Below are 15,074 nucleotides of genomic sequence, written 5' to 3' on the forward strand. Positions count from 1 at the left end.
ATGCATGCTAAACATGTACAGTGTAGAAGGCCCACGCTTGCATACAGAAGGTGATCTGTGTTGGAACAGTCTTGGTTGTGTGGAGGTCGAAGAAAGATCCAAAACAAATCACACCCGCAATTGCACTGGGCTCTTCTTAAGTCCCGTTTAATGAGAATAACCCAAACACGTGATAGGGAACACGATCCCTCATTCACAAAGAAGCACACAACACGAAATCTGTCACCAATCAACTCGAATAAAAATGGGGAAAAAAAGCGTGATGTATATTTGCATATCTCTGTTGCAGGACATGTGCACCGCTCCAAAAACTAGAGAGAGCGCGCAACTCGTTGCCAAGTCATTTTGTCAGACTTTGACTTTCTGGGGTCCTGATGTTCTGTAAGAACGGCTCCATTATAATGCAGAGGAATCTCCCAAAAATATATTCTTTGGTTGATGTGATATTTTAAGCTGTAAGTGCTTAATTAAAACGTTAAACGTTATGGTGTCCTCTGGGGATATAAGGTAGCGTGCGATGACGTCACGAATTAAAGATCAATGGACAGAAGATGAGACAAGGATCAAAGACAAAAGGACAACCCAAATATCAAAAAAAAAAATTAATCTGCTTCATTTATCTCGAGTATTTCGTTTAAACAAGACGTACAAAACTGTGTCTGTGAGAGTGTTGCTACTTTTGGCTACAACAGGAAGAATTTAACTCAGTAATAAACCAAAATGTGGCAACAGAAGCGAAACGTCAGAAAGGTAAGATGATCCGGTTGATTTTCTTAAGTGATATGAGATCAATTATGTTTTTACTTCCTTATAGTGATTTTTAAAAAAAAAAAAAATGTGTTTGGGAACTGAACATTTGGAGAGGAGTCTCAGTTTGGGTTGCTTTAATATTTTACTCTTTATTTGACAATGTTTTTATAAAGTGCTTTTACAATAATAAGAATTTTAACTGACACATTCTTTGATGTTAAATCCTATTTTTTCTTGTTTATTCAGACTGTTCATGCAGAGACAGAGTTGATGGGGGAGACCGAGAGAGCGTCCCAGAGACTTTGAGAAGCCGAGGAGTCCAGAAAATGACCTGGTCCCTAAAGAGAGGGCGGACTGGAAGAAGCAACTCCATGAGCTGCAAGAGAAATGTGGCAAGATGGAAAGACAACTGTTCTGCACTGAACAGCACAACAGGTACTTAAAGGACAACCTCCAGCAGGTCAAAGAGCTGATGGAGAAAAAGGATGAAGAGATAGCGTCTCTCCAACAGCAGCTGGATTTGAGTAAAAGCTTAAACCAGACGGGTGAAATCCAGGAAGAACTGAACGGGGTTGATGAACAACCCAGGAAAGTTGACATCGGCCTTCAGATTAACATTCCTCTGAGGGACATTAGTGACTCCCAGGAGCTGCTAAACTCTGAAGGGAACCTTGAAGAGGAGGTGGGACGACCCAGAGAGGTCCTGCAGGAAAGAGAGGAGCAGTTCAGGGAGAGGAGCTTGAGGCCTGAAGCTGATGTGGACACCTTGGCCTTGCTGACCCAGACTGAGGCTGCTCTGAGGGAGAGTGAGGAAAAGAGCTCCAGGCTGGAGAAAGAGCTCCAGGAAATACTGGTGAACAGGTCGAGAAGCAGCTCTCCAGAACAGAAGAGAGTGTCAGCGAGTGGCCCTGTGGACCAGATAACCAGGCCATCAACCAGCTGTACGACCTCTGTGACCACTGGGAGAACATTATAAACCATATGATGGAAACAGAGAGAAAAGTACAGGAGGAAACAAAGGTACAGAAGCTGGAGGAGAGCAGACTCCAGCAGGAGATTCAACATCTCCATGTGGAGAAGGTCCAGCTTCAGGTCAGTTCCCTCAAATCGACTTCAAGTGATGAAGATGTTTTTCAAAATATCAGCTGTTTGAGGTGAAATCTAAAATAGTTGTTTGCTCTTCTGTTCACAAAGCAGAGAAAAAGAAGAAAAGCAAATTCTGGAGCTGGATACCAAAGTGTTTATCACGCTAAGGGTCTCCTGCCCCCCCACCATCACGCTGTCCCATTCTTCCACCCAGATGACAACAGAAACTGGGATGGAAAGTGAACATAGTGTTTCCTCAGATGCAGAATGGACGAGTTTCTCAACTAAATTCATAGCTTCTTTTTTAATATCTGTATTTTTCCCCATTATTGGCTTTTATTTGTGCTTTGTTCCTGAATGTGTGTCAACCTTTTGTCGTTGCAATGATCATTGTAAATAAAAATATTAAAAATGAATATAATGAGATCAGTTCTTGATTGATAAAATGATCAATGATGATCATCTGAGCTTCATCTGAACCTCCCTTATTTCCTGAAACACCAAGGAAACCTCATCTCAGCGATGCTGCTGACAGCCTCCTCTGAAGTCCTTTTTCAGTGTTGCGCCCTCAGGTGGTGAAATATGCACATTGCCTGGACCCTTTTGCCCTCTAGGTGGCAGACTCACCCCAGGACCCGACACTGTTCATCTGAGACTCCATTACTGGTCCCTCAAGCAGGATTTTGGGGACAACTTCCAATATATTGAGCTAAAAATTCCTAACTTCCTGTACTTCATGACTTCTGTCCTAAACCCTCCACAATGACAGCAGAGCAGATTAGAATACAGCATTCTCCCCTTCTTTGTGAGCCTTCTCCTGGTTTTACGGCTCCTTGATAATGATAAGGGCATTGCTGATAACTCTAAATAACAGCGATTAAGTGCGTGGCATGCATGCTAAACATGTACAGTGTAGAAGGCCCACGCTTGCATACAGAAGGTGATCTGTGTTGGAACAGTCTTGGTTGTGTGGAGGTCGAAGAAAGATCCAAAACAAATCCCACCCGCAATTGCACTGGGGTCTTCTTAAGTCCCGTTTAATGAGAATAAACCAAACACGTGATAGGGAACACGATCCCTCATTCACAAAGAAGCACCAAACGAAATCTGTCACCAATCAACTCGAATAAAAAGGGGGAAAAAGCGTGATGGACATTTGCATATCTCTGTTGCAGGACATGTGCACCGCTCAAAAAACTAGAGAGAGCGCGCAACTCGTTGCCAAGTCATTTAGTCAGACTTTGACTTTCTGGGGTCCTGATGTTCTGTAAGAACGGCTCCATTATAATGCAGAGGAATCTCCCAAAAATATTCCTTGGTTGATGTGATATTTTAAGCTGTAAGTGCTTAATTAAAACGTTAAACGTTATGGTGTCCTCTGGGGATATAAGGTAGCGTGCGATGACGTCACGAATCAAAGATCAATGGACAGAAGATGAGACAAGGATCAAAGACAAAAGGACAACCCAAATATCAAACAAAAAAATTAATCTGCTTCATTTATCTCGAGTATTTCACTTAAACAAGACGTACAAAACTGTGTCTGTGAGAGTGTTGCTACTTTTGGCCACAACAGGAAGAATTTAACTCAGTAATAAACCAAAATGTGGCAACAGAAGAGAAACGTCAGAAAGGTAAGATGATCCAGTTTATTTTCTTAAGTGATATGAGATCAATAATATTTTTACTTCCTATAGTGATTTATTTTAAAATAAAAATGTGTTTGGGAACTGAACATTTGGAGAGGAGTCTCAGTTTGGGTTGCTTTAATATTTTACTCTGTATTTGACAATGTTTTTATAAAGTGCTTTTACAATAATAGGAATATTAACTGACACATTCTTTGATGTTAAATCCTATTTTTTCTTGTTTATTCAGACTGTTCATGCAGAGACAGAGTTGATGGGGAGACCGAGAGAGCGTCCCAGAGACTTTGAGAAGCCGAGGAGTCCAGAAAATGACCTGGTCCCTAAAGAGAGGGCGGACTGGAAGAAGCAACTCCAGGAGCTGCAAGAGAAATGTGGCAAGATGGAAAGACAACTGTTCTACACTGAACAGCACAACAGGTACTTAAAGGACAACCTCCAGCAGGTCAAAGAGCTGATGGAGAAAAAGGATGAAGAGATAGCGTCTCTCCAACAGCAGCTGGATTTGAGTAAAAGCTTAAACCAGACGGGTGAAATCCAGGAAGAACTGAACGGGGTTGATGAACAACCCAGGAAAGTTGACATCGGCCTTCAGATTAACATTCCTCTGAGGGACATTAGTGACTCCCAAGAGCTGCTAAACTCTGAAGGGAACCTTGAAGAGGAGGTGGGACGACCCAGAGAGGTCCTGCAGGAAAGAGAGGAGCAGTTCAGGGAGAGGAGCTTGAGGCCTGAAGCTCATGTGGACACCTTGGCCTTGCTGACCCAGACTGAGGCTGCTCTGAGGGAGAGTGAGGAAAAGAGCTCCAGGCTGGAGAAAGAGCTCCAGGAAATAGTGTCCGAACAGGGCGAGAAGCAACTCTCCAGAAAGAAGAGAGTGTCAGCGTGGAGCCCTGTGGACCAGATAACCAGGCCATCAACCAGCTGTACGACCTCTGTGACCACTGGGAGAACATTATAAACCAAATGATGGAAACAGAGAGAAAAGTACAGGAGGAAACAAAGGTACAGAAGCTGGAGGAGAGCAGACTCCAGCAGGAGATTCAACATCTCCATGTGGAGAAGGTCCAGCTTCAGGTCAGTTCCCTCAAATCGACTTCAAGTGATGAAGATGTTTTTCAAAATATCAGCTGTTTGAGGTGAAATCTAAAATAGTTGTTTGCTCTTCTGTTCACAAAGCAGAAAAAGAAGAAAAGCAAATTCTGGAGCTGGATACCAAAGTGTTTATCACGCTAAGGGTCTCCTGCCCCCCCACCATCACGCTGCCCCATTCTTCCACCCAGATGACAACAGAAACTGGGATGGAAAGTGAACATAGTGTTTCCTCAGATGCAGAATGGACGAGTTTCTCAACTAAATTTATAGCTTCTTTTTTAATATCTGTATTTTTCCCCATTATTGGCTTTTATTTGTGCTTTGTTCCTGAATGTGTGTCAACCTTTTGCCGTTGCAATGATCATTTGTAAATAAAATATTTAAAAATGAATATAATGAGATCAGTTCTTGATTGATAAAATGATCAATGATGATCATCTGAGCTTCATCTGAACCTTCCTTATTTCCTGAAACACCAAGGAAACCTCATCTCAGCGATGCTGCTGACAGCCTCCTCTGAAGTCCTTTTTCAGTGTTGCGCCCTCAGGTGGTGAAATATGCACATTGCCTGGACCCTTTTGCCCTCTAGGTGGCAGACTCACCCCAGGACCCGACACTGTTCATCTGAGACTCCATTACTGGTCCCTCAAGCAGGATTTTGGGGACAACTTCCAATATATTGAGCTTAAAAATTCCTAACTTCCTGTACTTCATGACTTCTGTCCTAAACCCTCCACAATGACAGCAGAGCAGATTAGAATACAGCATTCTCCCCTTCTTTGTGAGCCTTCTCCTGGTTTTACGACTCCTTGATAATGATTAGGGCATTGCTGATAACTCTAAATAACAGCGATTACGTGCGTGGCATGCATGCTAAACATGTACAGTGTAGAAGGCCCACGCTTGCATACAGAAGGTGATCTGTGTTGGAACAGTCTTGGTTGTGTGGAGGTCGAAGAAAGATCCAAAACAAATCACACCCGCAATTGCACTGGGGTCTTCTTAAGTCCCGTTTAATGAGAATAAACCAAACACGTGATAGGGAACACGATCCCTCATTCACAAAGAAGCACACAACACGAAATCTGTCACCAATCAACTCGAATAAAAATGGGGAAAAAAGCGTGATGGACATTTGCATATCTCTGTTGCAGGACATGTGCACCGCTCAAAAAACGAGAGAGAGCGCGCAACTCGTTGCCAAGTCATTAGTCAGACTTTGACTTTCTGGGGTCCTGATGTTCTGTAAGAACGGCTCCATTATATTGCAGAGGAATCTCCCAAAAATATATTCCTTGGTTGATGTGATATTTTAAGCTGTAAGTGCTTAATTAAAACATTAAACATTATGGTGTTAGGAGTGGTTGTATCAGGACCCGAAAGGGCAGAACACAGTGGCGTATAGTTCCAAGAAGCTTTATTAAAGTTTGTAGAACTCACACAAGAGGCGTGGAGACCACGACGCGGTGCTTAATCACAACAGGGATCGTTAACTTACGACACCAGAAGTCCATGAAGGATAAAGAAAAGACAATAATCCAAATACGGTTCAAAAGTTGTCCACGGAGGAAACAGTCACACAAAAGTCCAGGAGGGTTCAGCTGGGGTTTTCCAAAACGACAAAACACGCCAACGCTGGCCCACTGTGAGAACAGTCCATAAATAGGAGGCTTGATTACAATAGTCTGCAGGTGCGTCAGTCCCCGGCACCACCTGTGGCTGAGGCATGGCTCCACCACGCCCCCTGCAGGAGAAACCCTGCAAAAGAGTTCCCAGAAACTGGGAACCTGACATTACCCCCCCCTCAAGGGGCGCCTCCTGGCGTCCTTCCAGGCTTCTCCGGGTGGGCACGGTGGTAGAAATCGCGGAGGAGGCTGGTATCTAAGATGAACCGGCGGGGAACCCATGATCGCTCCTCCGGACCATACCCCTCCCAGTCGACTAGGAACTGGAAGCCACGACCTCGTCGGCGGACATCCATGATACTCCGGACCGTATAGGCAGGGCCTCCGTCCACAATGCGGGGAGGAGGTGGAGGGTCAGATGGGGAACCAGATCCGACTCTGCAACGGGCTTTACTTTGGAAACGTGGAAGGTGGGGTGTATCCTCAACGCTGGGGGAAGCTTCAGGCGGACGGCTGCGGGGTTCACCATCCGATCCACCTCAAAGGGACCCACGAAGCGAGGAGCCAGCTTCCGAGACTCGACCTGGAGTGGCAGGTCCTTGGTGGACAACCAGACCTTCTGACCTGGTTGATAGGAGGGGGCTGGCGTCCGGTGTCGATTGGCCTGCAGCTGGGATCGACGAGAAGTCCGCAGTAGAGCCGAACGGACCTGCCTCCACACCCTCCTGCAACGGCGAATGTTCGCCTGCACTGACGGTACAGCAACCTCCTCCTCCTGCCCCTCGAACAATGGAGGCTGGTAGCCCAGGGAAGCCATGAAGGGAGACAGACCAGTGGAGGCAGAAACCAAGGAGTTGTGGGCATACTCCACCCATGGCAGGTAGGTGCTCCAGGAGGATGGGTCTTGGGCTGCCACACACCTTAGGGCGTCCTCCAGGCTCTGGTTGGTTCTCTCGGCCTGCCCGTTGGCCTGTGGATGGTACCCAGACGTAAGACTGACCGAGGCTCCCAGCGCCGAGCAAAAGGACCTCCAAACCTGTGAGCAGAACTGTGGACCCCGATCCGAAACTATGTCCGTAGGTAATCCGTGGAGGCGGAACACATGCTGGACCAAGAGCTCTCCAGTCTCTGCTGCCGATGGGAGCTTGGGTAGGGGAATAAAGTGGGCCGACTTAGAGAACCGATCGACCACGGTGAGAACGACTTCATGACCCTGGGAAGGAGGGAGGCCAGTGATGAAGTCCACTGCTATATGTGACCACGGTCGTCGAGGAATTTCCAGGGGCTGAAGGAGTCCTGCCGGTGGCTGATGGGAGGCCTTCCCCCTAGAACAAACCGGGCAGGCAGCTATGTAGTCCTTGGTGTCCCGGGCCATGGAGGGCCACCAGAAATGCTGCCGGAGGAAGTGTAACGAGCGGTTGACTCCTGGATGACAGGTTAATCTTGATGAATGGGCCCAGTGCAGCACCTCAGAGCGCACTGCCCCCGGGACGAACAACCGGTTTGGAGGACATCCCCCAGGATCCGGAGCAGATTGCTGGGCCTCGCGGACCCTCTCCTCCACCTGCCAGGATGCAGCCCCCAGGATGCAGGAGAGGGGTAATATGGGGTCCGGGTCCATCTCACCAGGCTCGGAGGCAAACTGACGGGAAAGGGCGTCAGGTTTCAGGTTACGTGATCCAGGGCGGTAAGTAAGAGTGAACCGAAACCTCCCTAAGAATAGAGCCCACCGAGCCTGCCGGGAATTAAGTCTCTTGGCGTTTCGGAGGTACGTGAGGTTCTTGTGGTCTGTCCATACGATAAATGGCTGAGTGGCGCCCTCCAGCCAATGCCTCCACTCCTGGAGCGCCAGGACCACGGCCAGGAGCTCCTTATTTCCCACGTCATAATTCCGTTCTGCGGGTGAGAGCCGGTGACTAAAAAAGGCACACGGATGGAGCTTCTGGTCCTCCCCGCTCCTTTGGGACAGGACGGCCCCAACTCCCACATCTGAAGCGTCCACCTCAACCACGAACTGCCGACTGGGGTCGGGGTGAGTGAGAATAGGTGATGATGAGAACAGGACCTTCAGTCTGTCGAAAGCAGTTTCGGCCTCGGGAGTCCAACGGAAGCTAAGTAGGGTGGAAGTGAGTCTGGTGAGCGGGGCGGCCACCTTGCTGTAGTCGCGGATGAAGCGACGGTAGAAATTAGCGAAGCCCAGGAACTGCTGCAACTGCCTACGGGAGGAAGGAGTTGGCCATTCCATTACCGCCCTCACCTTGGCTGGGTCTGGGGAAAGCTGTCCCCGCGCCACCACGAAGCCCAGGAAAGAGATGGAGGTGGTGTGGAAGTCGCATTTCTCCGCTTTAACAAAAAGTCGGTTCTCCAGGAGCCGTTGGAGAACGAGCCGGACATGCTGGACATGCTCCTCCTCAGACTCAGAAAAGATCAGGATGTCATCCAGGTACACGAAGATGAACTTATTTAACATGTCCCGGAGCACGTCGTTTTGATAAGGGCCTGAAACACAGCGGGGGCGTTGGTGAGTCCAAACGGCATCACCAGATACTCAAAATGGCCCAAAGGGGTGTTGAAGGCTGTTTTCCACTCATCCCCTTCTCGAATCCGCACAAGATGGTATGCGCTCCGAAGGTCTAATTTAGAAAAAACCTGGGCCCGGTGTAGAGGAGCGAAGGCCGCGTCGAGGAGGGGCAGTGGATATTTATTCTTGATTGTGATTTCATTCAGGGACCGATAATCAATACAGGGGCGCAGGGTTCCATCCTTCTTCTGCACAAAGAAAAAACCAGCACCAACTGGAGAAGAGGAGGGTCTGATCAGGCCAGAAGCTAGGGACTCTCCAATATAATTCTCCATTGCCTCCCGTTCCGCCCTGGAGAGGTTGTAGAGTCGGCTCGATGGTAACGTGGCCCCGGGGAGGAGATCGATGGCACAGTCATACGGCCGATGGGGCGGAAGGGAGAGCGCCCGCTGCTTGCAGAAGACCTCACCTAGGTCATGGTACTCCCTCGGAATCTGGGACAGATCGGGAATCTCCTGGGCAGGTGCCGACGTCCCTGACAAGGAGGTGACCGCCGAACGCAAACAGTTGGTGTGGCAGTTAACGCTCCAGCTCACCAGCCTCCCGGTTGGCCAGTCAAACTGAGGGTTGTGTAGGGCCAGCCACGGGGACCCGAGAACTCCAGGGGATGAGGAGGAGCGGATGAGGAAGAAGTGGATCTGTTCCCGATGATTACCAGAAATGATGAGGGTGATTGCCTGGGTCCGGTGGGTAATCCTAGCCAGAACCTCTCCGTCGAGACCCAGAATGGTCTTCGGTTCGGGCAGCGTCTCGAGGGGAAGGCGAGCCTGCCGGGCCAGGTCCTGGCTAATGAAGTTGCCGTCTGCACCCGAATCCACCAGGAAGGTAGTTGGCACCGACTCCTGTCCCCAAAGGAGCGTGCCGGAGAGGGTTAGACGGACAGGGGGTGAGCAGGAAGAGGATCCGCTCGCCAGCACTCCTGCCGGCGTTGACGAGCTTAATCTTTTGGCCGCACCGGGCAGTCGTCGAGGAAGTGGCCTGCGTGGCCACAATAGGCGCACAACCCAGCTGAGCGCCGGCGCCGACGTTCCAACTGGGTCAGACGTGTTCGCCCCAACTGCATTGGCTCACAGGTTGAAGCCTCAGGCGCTGGGACAGGGACGAAGGCAGACGAGTCCCCGGAAGTCTCCCTCGGCCTGAAGAACCTCCCAGAAGCTCTCACCGTCCGCTCGCTCGTCCTCTGCCGGCGTCGCTCCCGAAGTCGATTGTCCAATCGAGTAGCCAGACCGATGAGTGCCTCCAAGGTCTCCGGCTGCTCCCTCGCTGCTAACTCGTCCTTCAGCTCGTCGGAAAGCCCCTGTGTAAAAACTCCCCGAAGCGCCGCGTCGTTCCAGCCGCTTCGGGCAGCAAGGACACGGAACTGAATTGAATAGTCAGTGACAGAGCTGGGACCCTGGCGCAGGGACAGAATTTGGGAAGACGCTTCGCTGCTCTGAATGGGATGATCAAAAACCCGTCTCAATTCGGCCGTAAAAACCGGAAAACTAGAGGACGCGGGGGTCTGGTTCTCCAATACGGCTGTGGCCCATTGCGCCGCTCTCCCAGAGAGTAGGTTCACCATGAAGGCAATCTTTGCCCTGTCGCTGGGGTAGGTGAGGGGTTGGAGATCAAAAACCAGCGAGCACTGGAGCAAGAATGAGGCACACGCACCTGCCTCACCGGAATATCGCTCCGGGATAGGAACGTGGGGCTCCCGTGGTGCAGCCAAGAACGGCTGTGACGCGACTCCCGCGGAGGCGGAGGAACCAGCTCCGCTCGTCCCGAGGCAAGCAGGGCCGTCACGCTGGCGTTAAGAGTCTGGAGGGAGGACCAGATGTCGGTGAGGAGCTGGTCGTGTTGACCCAGCAACCTTCCCTGAGCCTCCAATGTACGGCGCACTGCGTCCTGATCCGCCGGATCCATGTTGGTTGGCGTGTAATGTTAGGAGTGGTTGTATCAGGACCCGAAAGCAGCAGAACACAGTGGCGTATAGTTCCAAGAAGCTTTATTAAAGTTTGTAGAACTCACACAAGAGGCGTGGAGACCACGACGCGGTGCTTAATCACAACAGGGATCGTTAACTTACGACACCAGAAGTCCATGAAGGATAAAGAAAAGACAATAATCCAAATACGGTTCAAAAGTTGTCCACGGAGGAAACAGTCACACAAAAGTCCAGGAGGGTTCAGCTGGGGTTTTCCAAAACGACAAAACACGCCAACGCTGGCCCACTGTGAGAACAGTCCATAAATAGGAGGCTTGATTACAATAGTCTGCAGGTGCGTCAGTCCCCGGCACCACCTGTGGCTGAGGCATGGCTCCACCACGCCCCCTGCAGGAGAAACCCTGCAAAAGAGTTCCCAGAAACTGGGAACCTGACATATGGTGTCCTTTATTGATATAAGGTAGCGTGCGATGACGTCACGAATTAAAGATCAATGGACAGAAGATGAGACAAGGATGAAAGACAAAAGGACAACCCAAATATCAAACAAAAAAATTAATCTGCTTCATTTATCTCGAGTATTTCACTTAAAAAGACGTACAAAACTGTGTCTGTGAGAGTGTTGCTACTTTTGGCTACAACAGTAAGAATTTAACTCAGTAATAAACCAAAATGTGGCAACAAAAGAGAAACACCAGAAAGGTAAGATGATCCGGTTGATTTTCTTAAGTGATATGAGATCAATTCTGTTTTTACTTCCATATAGTGATTTTTTTAAAAAAATAAAATGTGTTTGGGAACTGAACATTTGGAGAGGAGTCTCAGTTTGGGTTGCTTTAATATTTTACTCTTTATTTGACAATGTTTTTATAAAGTGCTATTACATTAATAGGAATATTAACTGACGCATTCTTTGATGTTAAATCCTATTTTTTCTTGTCTATTCAGACTGTTCATGCAGAGACAGAGTTGATGGGGAGACCGAGAGAGCGTCCCAGAGACTTTGAGAAGCCGAGGAGTCCAGAAAATGACCTGGTCCCTAAAGAGAGGGCGGACTGGAAGAAGCAACTCCATGAGCTGCAAGAGAAATGTGGCAAGATGGAAAGACAACTGTTCTACACTGAACAGCACAACAGGTACTTAAAGGACAACCTCCAGCAGGTCAAAGAGCTGATGGAGAAAAAGGATGAAGAGATAGCGTCTCTCCAACAGCAGCTGGATTTGAGTAAAAGCTTAAACCAGACGGGTGAAATCCAGGAAGAACTGAACGGGGTTGATGAACAACCCAGGAAAGTTGACATCGGCCTTCAGATTAACATTCCTCTGAGGGACATTAGTGACTCCCAAGAGCTGCTAAACTCTGAAGGGAACCTTGAAGAGGAGTGGGACAACCCAGAGAGGTCCTGCAGGAAAGAGAGGAGCAGTTCAGGGAGAGAGCTTGAGGCCTGAAGCTGATGTGGACACCTTGGCCTTGCTGACCCAGACTGAGGCTGCTCTGAGGGAGAGTGAGGAAAAGAGCTCCAGGCTGGAGAAAGAGCTCCAGGATATAGTGTCTGAACAGGGCGAGAAGCAACTCTCCAGAAAGGAAGAGAGTGTCAGCGTGGAGCCCTGGGGACCAGATAACCAGGCCATCAACCAGCTGTACGACCTCTGTGACCACTGGGAGAACATTATAAACCAAATGATGGAAACAGAGAGAAACGTACAGGAGGAAACAAAGGTACAGAAGCTGGAGGAGAGCAGACTCCAGCAGGAGATTCAACATCTCCATGTGGAGAAGGTCCAGCTTCAGGTCAGTTCCCTCAAATCGACTTCAAGTGATGAAGATGTTTTTCAAAATATCAGCTGTTTGAGGTGAAATCGAAAATAGTTGTTTGCTCTTCTGTTCACAAAGCAGATGTTGTGAATCTTCTCCTGGTGGTTGCCGAGATGTGTTGATGAGGAAGGAATCTTCGCAGACACCGACTTGGTTGTCAAAGATGTTTATTGGAGAGAACAGTCAGGTATCAATCGGACGCTGCAGCATGCCCGAGGGAGGTTTCGCGGTCCCGATGGTGAAGAACTCCGAGGTGTCTTCATCGTCACCTCCTTCTTATACAGTCGAGTAAACACATTCTCCACTGATGAGCTCACGCTGTACAATACGGCCAACCCAATGGTATAGCGTTCAGTTATTACCAAAAAAGGGAGTGCTTGAAGATGTTTCATGCTACACATCCTCATGTGTAGCACAACCAGGGGCCCACAGGCTCCAGTGTCATCTTTTAGCCGCTCCTCTTACATAAAGGAAGAAGACACAGGACACACATGTGGAGCATGTCCTAATATGGCGCTTAGGTGGCTGTTAGACACATTACGGCCTTACAGATGTAAAGCCTGCATAGAACGGTCAGATACTACACAGAAAAAGAAGAAAAGCAAATTCTGGAGCTGGATACCAAAGTGTTTATCACGCTAAGGGTCTCCTGCCCCCCCACCATCACGCTGTCCCATTCTTCGACCCAGATGACAACAGAAACTGGGATGGAAAGTGAACATAGTGTTTCCTCAGATGCAGAACAGACGAGTTTCTCAACTAAATTATAGCTTCTTTTTTAATATCTGTATTTTTCCCCATTATTGGCTTTTATTTGTGCTTTGTTCCTGAATGTGTGTCAACCTTTTGCCGTTGCAATGATCATTTGTAAATAAAACATTTAAAAATGAATTTAATGAGATCAGTTCTTGATTGATAAAATGATCAATGATGATCATCTGAGCTTCATCTGAACCTCCCTTATTTCCTGAAACACCAAGGAAACCTCATCTCAGCGATGCTGCTGACAGCCTCCTCTGAAGTCCTTTTTCAGTGTTGCGCCCTCAGGTGGTGAAATATGCACATTGCCTGGACCCTTTTGCCCTCTAGGTGGCAGACTCACCCCAGGACCCGACACTCTTCATCTGAGACTCCATTACTGGTCCCTCAAGCAGGATTTTACGGACAACTTACATTATATTGAGCATAAAAATTCCTAACTTCCTGTACTTCATGACTTCTGTCCTAAACCCTCCACAATGACAGCAGAGCAGATTAGAATACAGCATTCTCCCCTTCTTTGTGAGCCTTCTCCTGGTTTTACGGCTCCTTGATAATGATAAGGGCATTGCTGATAACTCTAAATAACAGCGATTAAGTGCGTGGCATGCATGCTAAACATGTACAGTGTAGAAGGCCCACGCTTGCATACAGAAGGTGATCTGTGTTAAACCAACAAGGTCTGATTTTGGTTCTGGTGGTTCATACAAATTCTCCAAAGTGGTGCATGCTAACCCATGGCCTCCCTGAGCTGCTTCTGCTGGTTGTAGCTTCTCTGTTTTCAGCTGAAAATGTTTTCCATTCCTGGGCCAATGAATGCCACCTTTGTCCCTTCATCCTCCATCTTGTGTGAGAAAGCCCCCCTCGCTGCACACACCATGCCTGCACAAACTTAACCTCGCTCCCCCACCAACTCCACCTTAGACAGGAAAAGAAACATGCCGGTTCTGGTGCTTTGATTCACCCTCAGTAATCCGGAGGGCTGGGTAGAGTCCTGGCTCCTGGACCAGCAGCTCTGGGTGTGGGAAGGAAAAGGTTTCTTCGTTCCTGAGAATTGATTGATTTCTTCAGAGCTATTGGATTTTCTCATGTGGTTGACAGGAAATTTAAACAAGATGCCCTAAGATGTAGCCTCTCCCTTATCATTTATAAGTTCTTTTTGCTGGATTATTGCCAGAACAGGTGTGATAATAAAGTCATTAAAATAACTTCAAATATAATAATGGGGCACATTTATTATCCAGATTTAGGATTTTATTACCAGAGACACAAGGTCCCACAGACACGACGGCGGTCTCAACCCCAGAGGCATCGAAATGAAATTACAATGTCGGAAGATGAAAGCCTACTTTTTTGATTTAATGCACCATTTAACTCACATTAATCACCATCCCTGAGATGACAGAAATCCCTTCTCTTCTGAAAATCAGACCAGAGAGAGGGGCAGAACCGTCTCAAACTCCGATATCATTTTTGAGCACCAACATCATATTAATCTGTGGTGGAGAGACATGCAGAGGATCAATGTCAGAGCTTTCAGGATGTTAGTGGCATTTCCCTATTAAGGAGTTTTGTTTGCTGTAATTCTGACAGCAGCTATGCTAACATGCAGTACTTTGCACTTGGATGCTAATGATAAGCTAAAAGCTACAGCGGCTGGTGTTCCTAATTGGATGACGACAGAACATCTTCATTTCCTGACCCGTGGGGGGAAATCTGACACATCAAAGGCTGCAAAGTTGGGGACAACAAAGCAAGTGTGTTAAAAACACAAAAAGCCCAAATCTATGTT

General features: G+C 48.1%; 1 protein-coding gene across 1 annotated transcript; it reads left to right on the plus strand.

Annotated features, from left to right (window-relative positions):
• Positions 1-1,147: 1,147 nt before the first annotated feature.
• On the plus strand, positions 1,148-5,037 carry LOC130529665 (golgin subfamily A member 6-like protein 6). The gene is made up of 3 exons (XM_057040115.1): positions 1,148-1,432; positions 3,715-4,559; positions 4,662-5,037. The coding sequence occupies exons 1-2, from the start codon at positions 1,148-1,150 to the stop codon at positions 4,441-4,443; spliced, it is 1,014 nt and encodes a 337-aa protein (XP_056896095.1). The 3' UTR covers positions 4,444-4,559; positions 4,662-5,037.
• Positions 5,038-15,074: the final 10,037 nt, after the last annotated feature.

Source organism: Takifugu flavidus, chromosome 8, assembly GCF_003711565.1.
Source record: "Takifugu flavidus isolate HTHZ2018 chromosome 8, ASM371156v2, whole genome shotgun sequence".
In the NCBI taxonomy this organism is placed as follows: Eukaryota; Metazoa; Chordata; class Actinopteri; order Tetraodontiformes; family Tetraodontidae; genus Takifugu; species Takifugu flavidus.

Coding starts and splice junctions, on each gene's coding strand:
- LOC130529665 (XM_057040115.1), top strand. CDS start 1,148: ATGGAAAGACAACTGTTCTGCACTGAACAGCACAACAGGTACTTAAAG. Junction 1,433..3,714: donor AAGGGAACCTTGAAGAGGAG/GTGGGACGACCC, acceptor TTGTTTATTCAG/ACTGTTCATGCAGAGACAGA.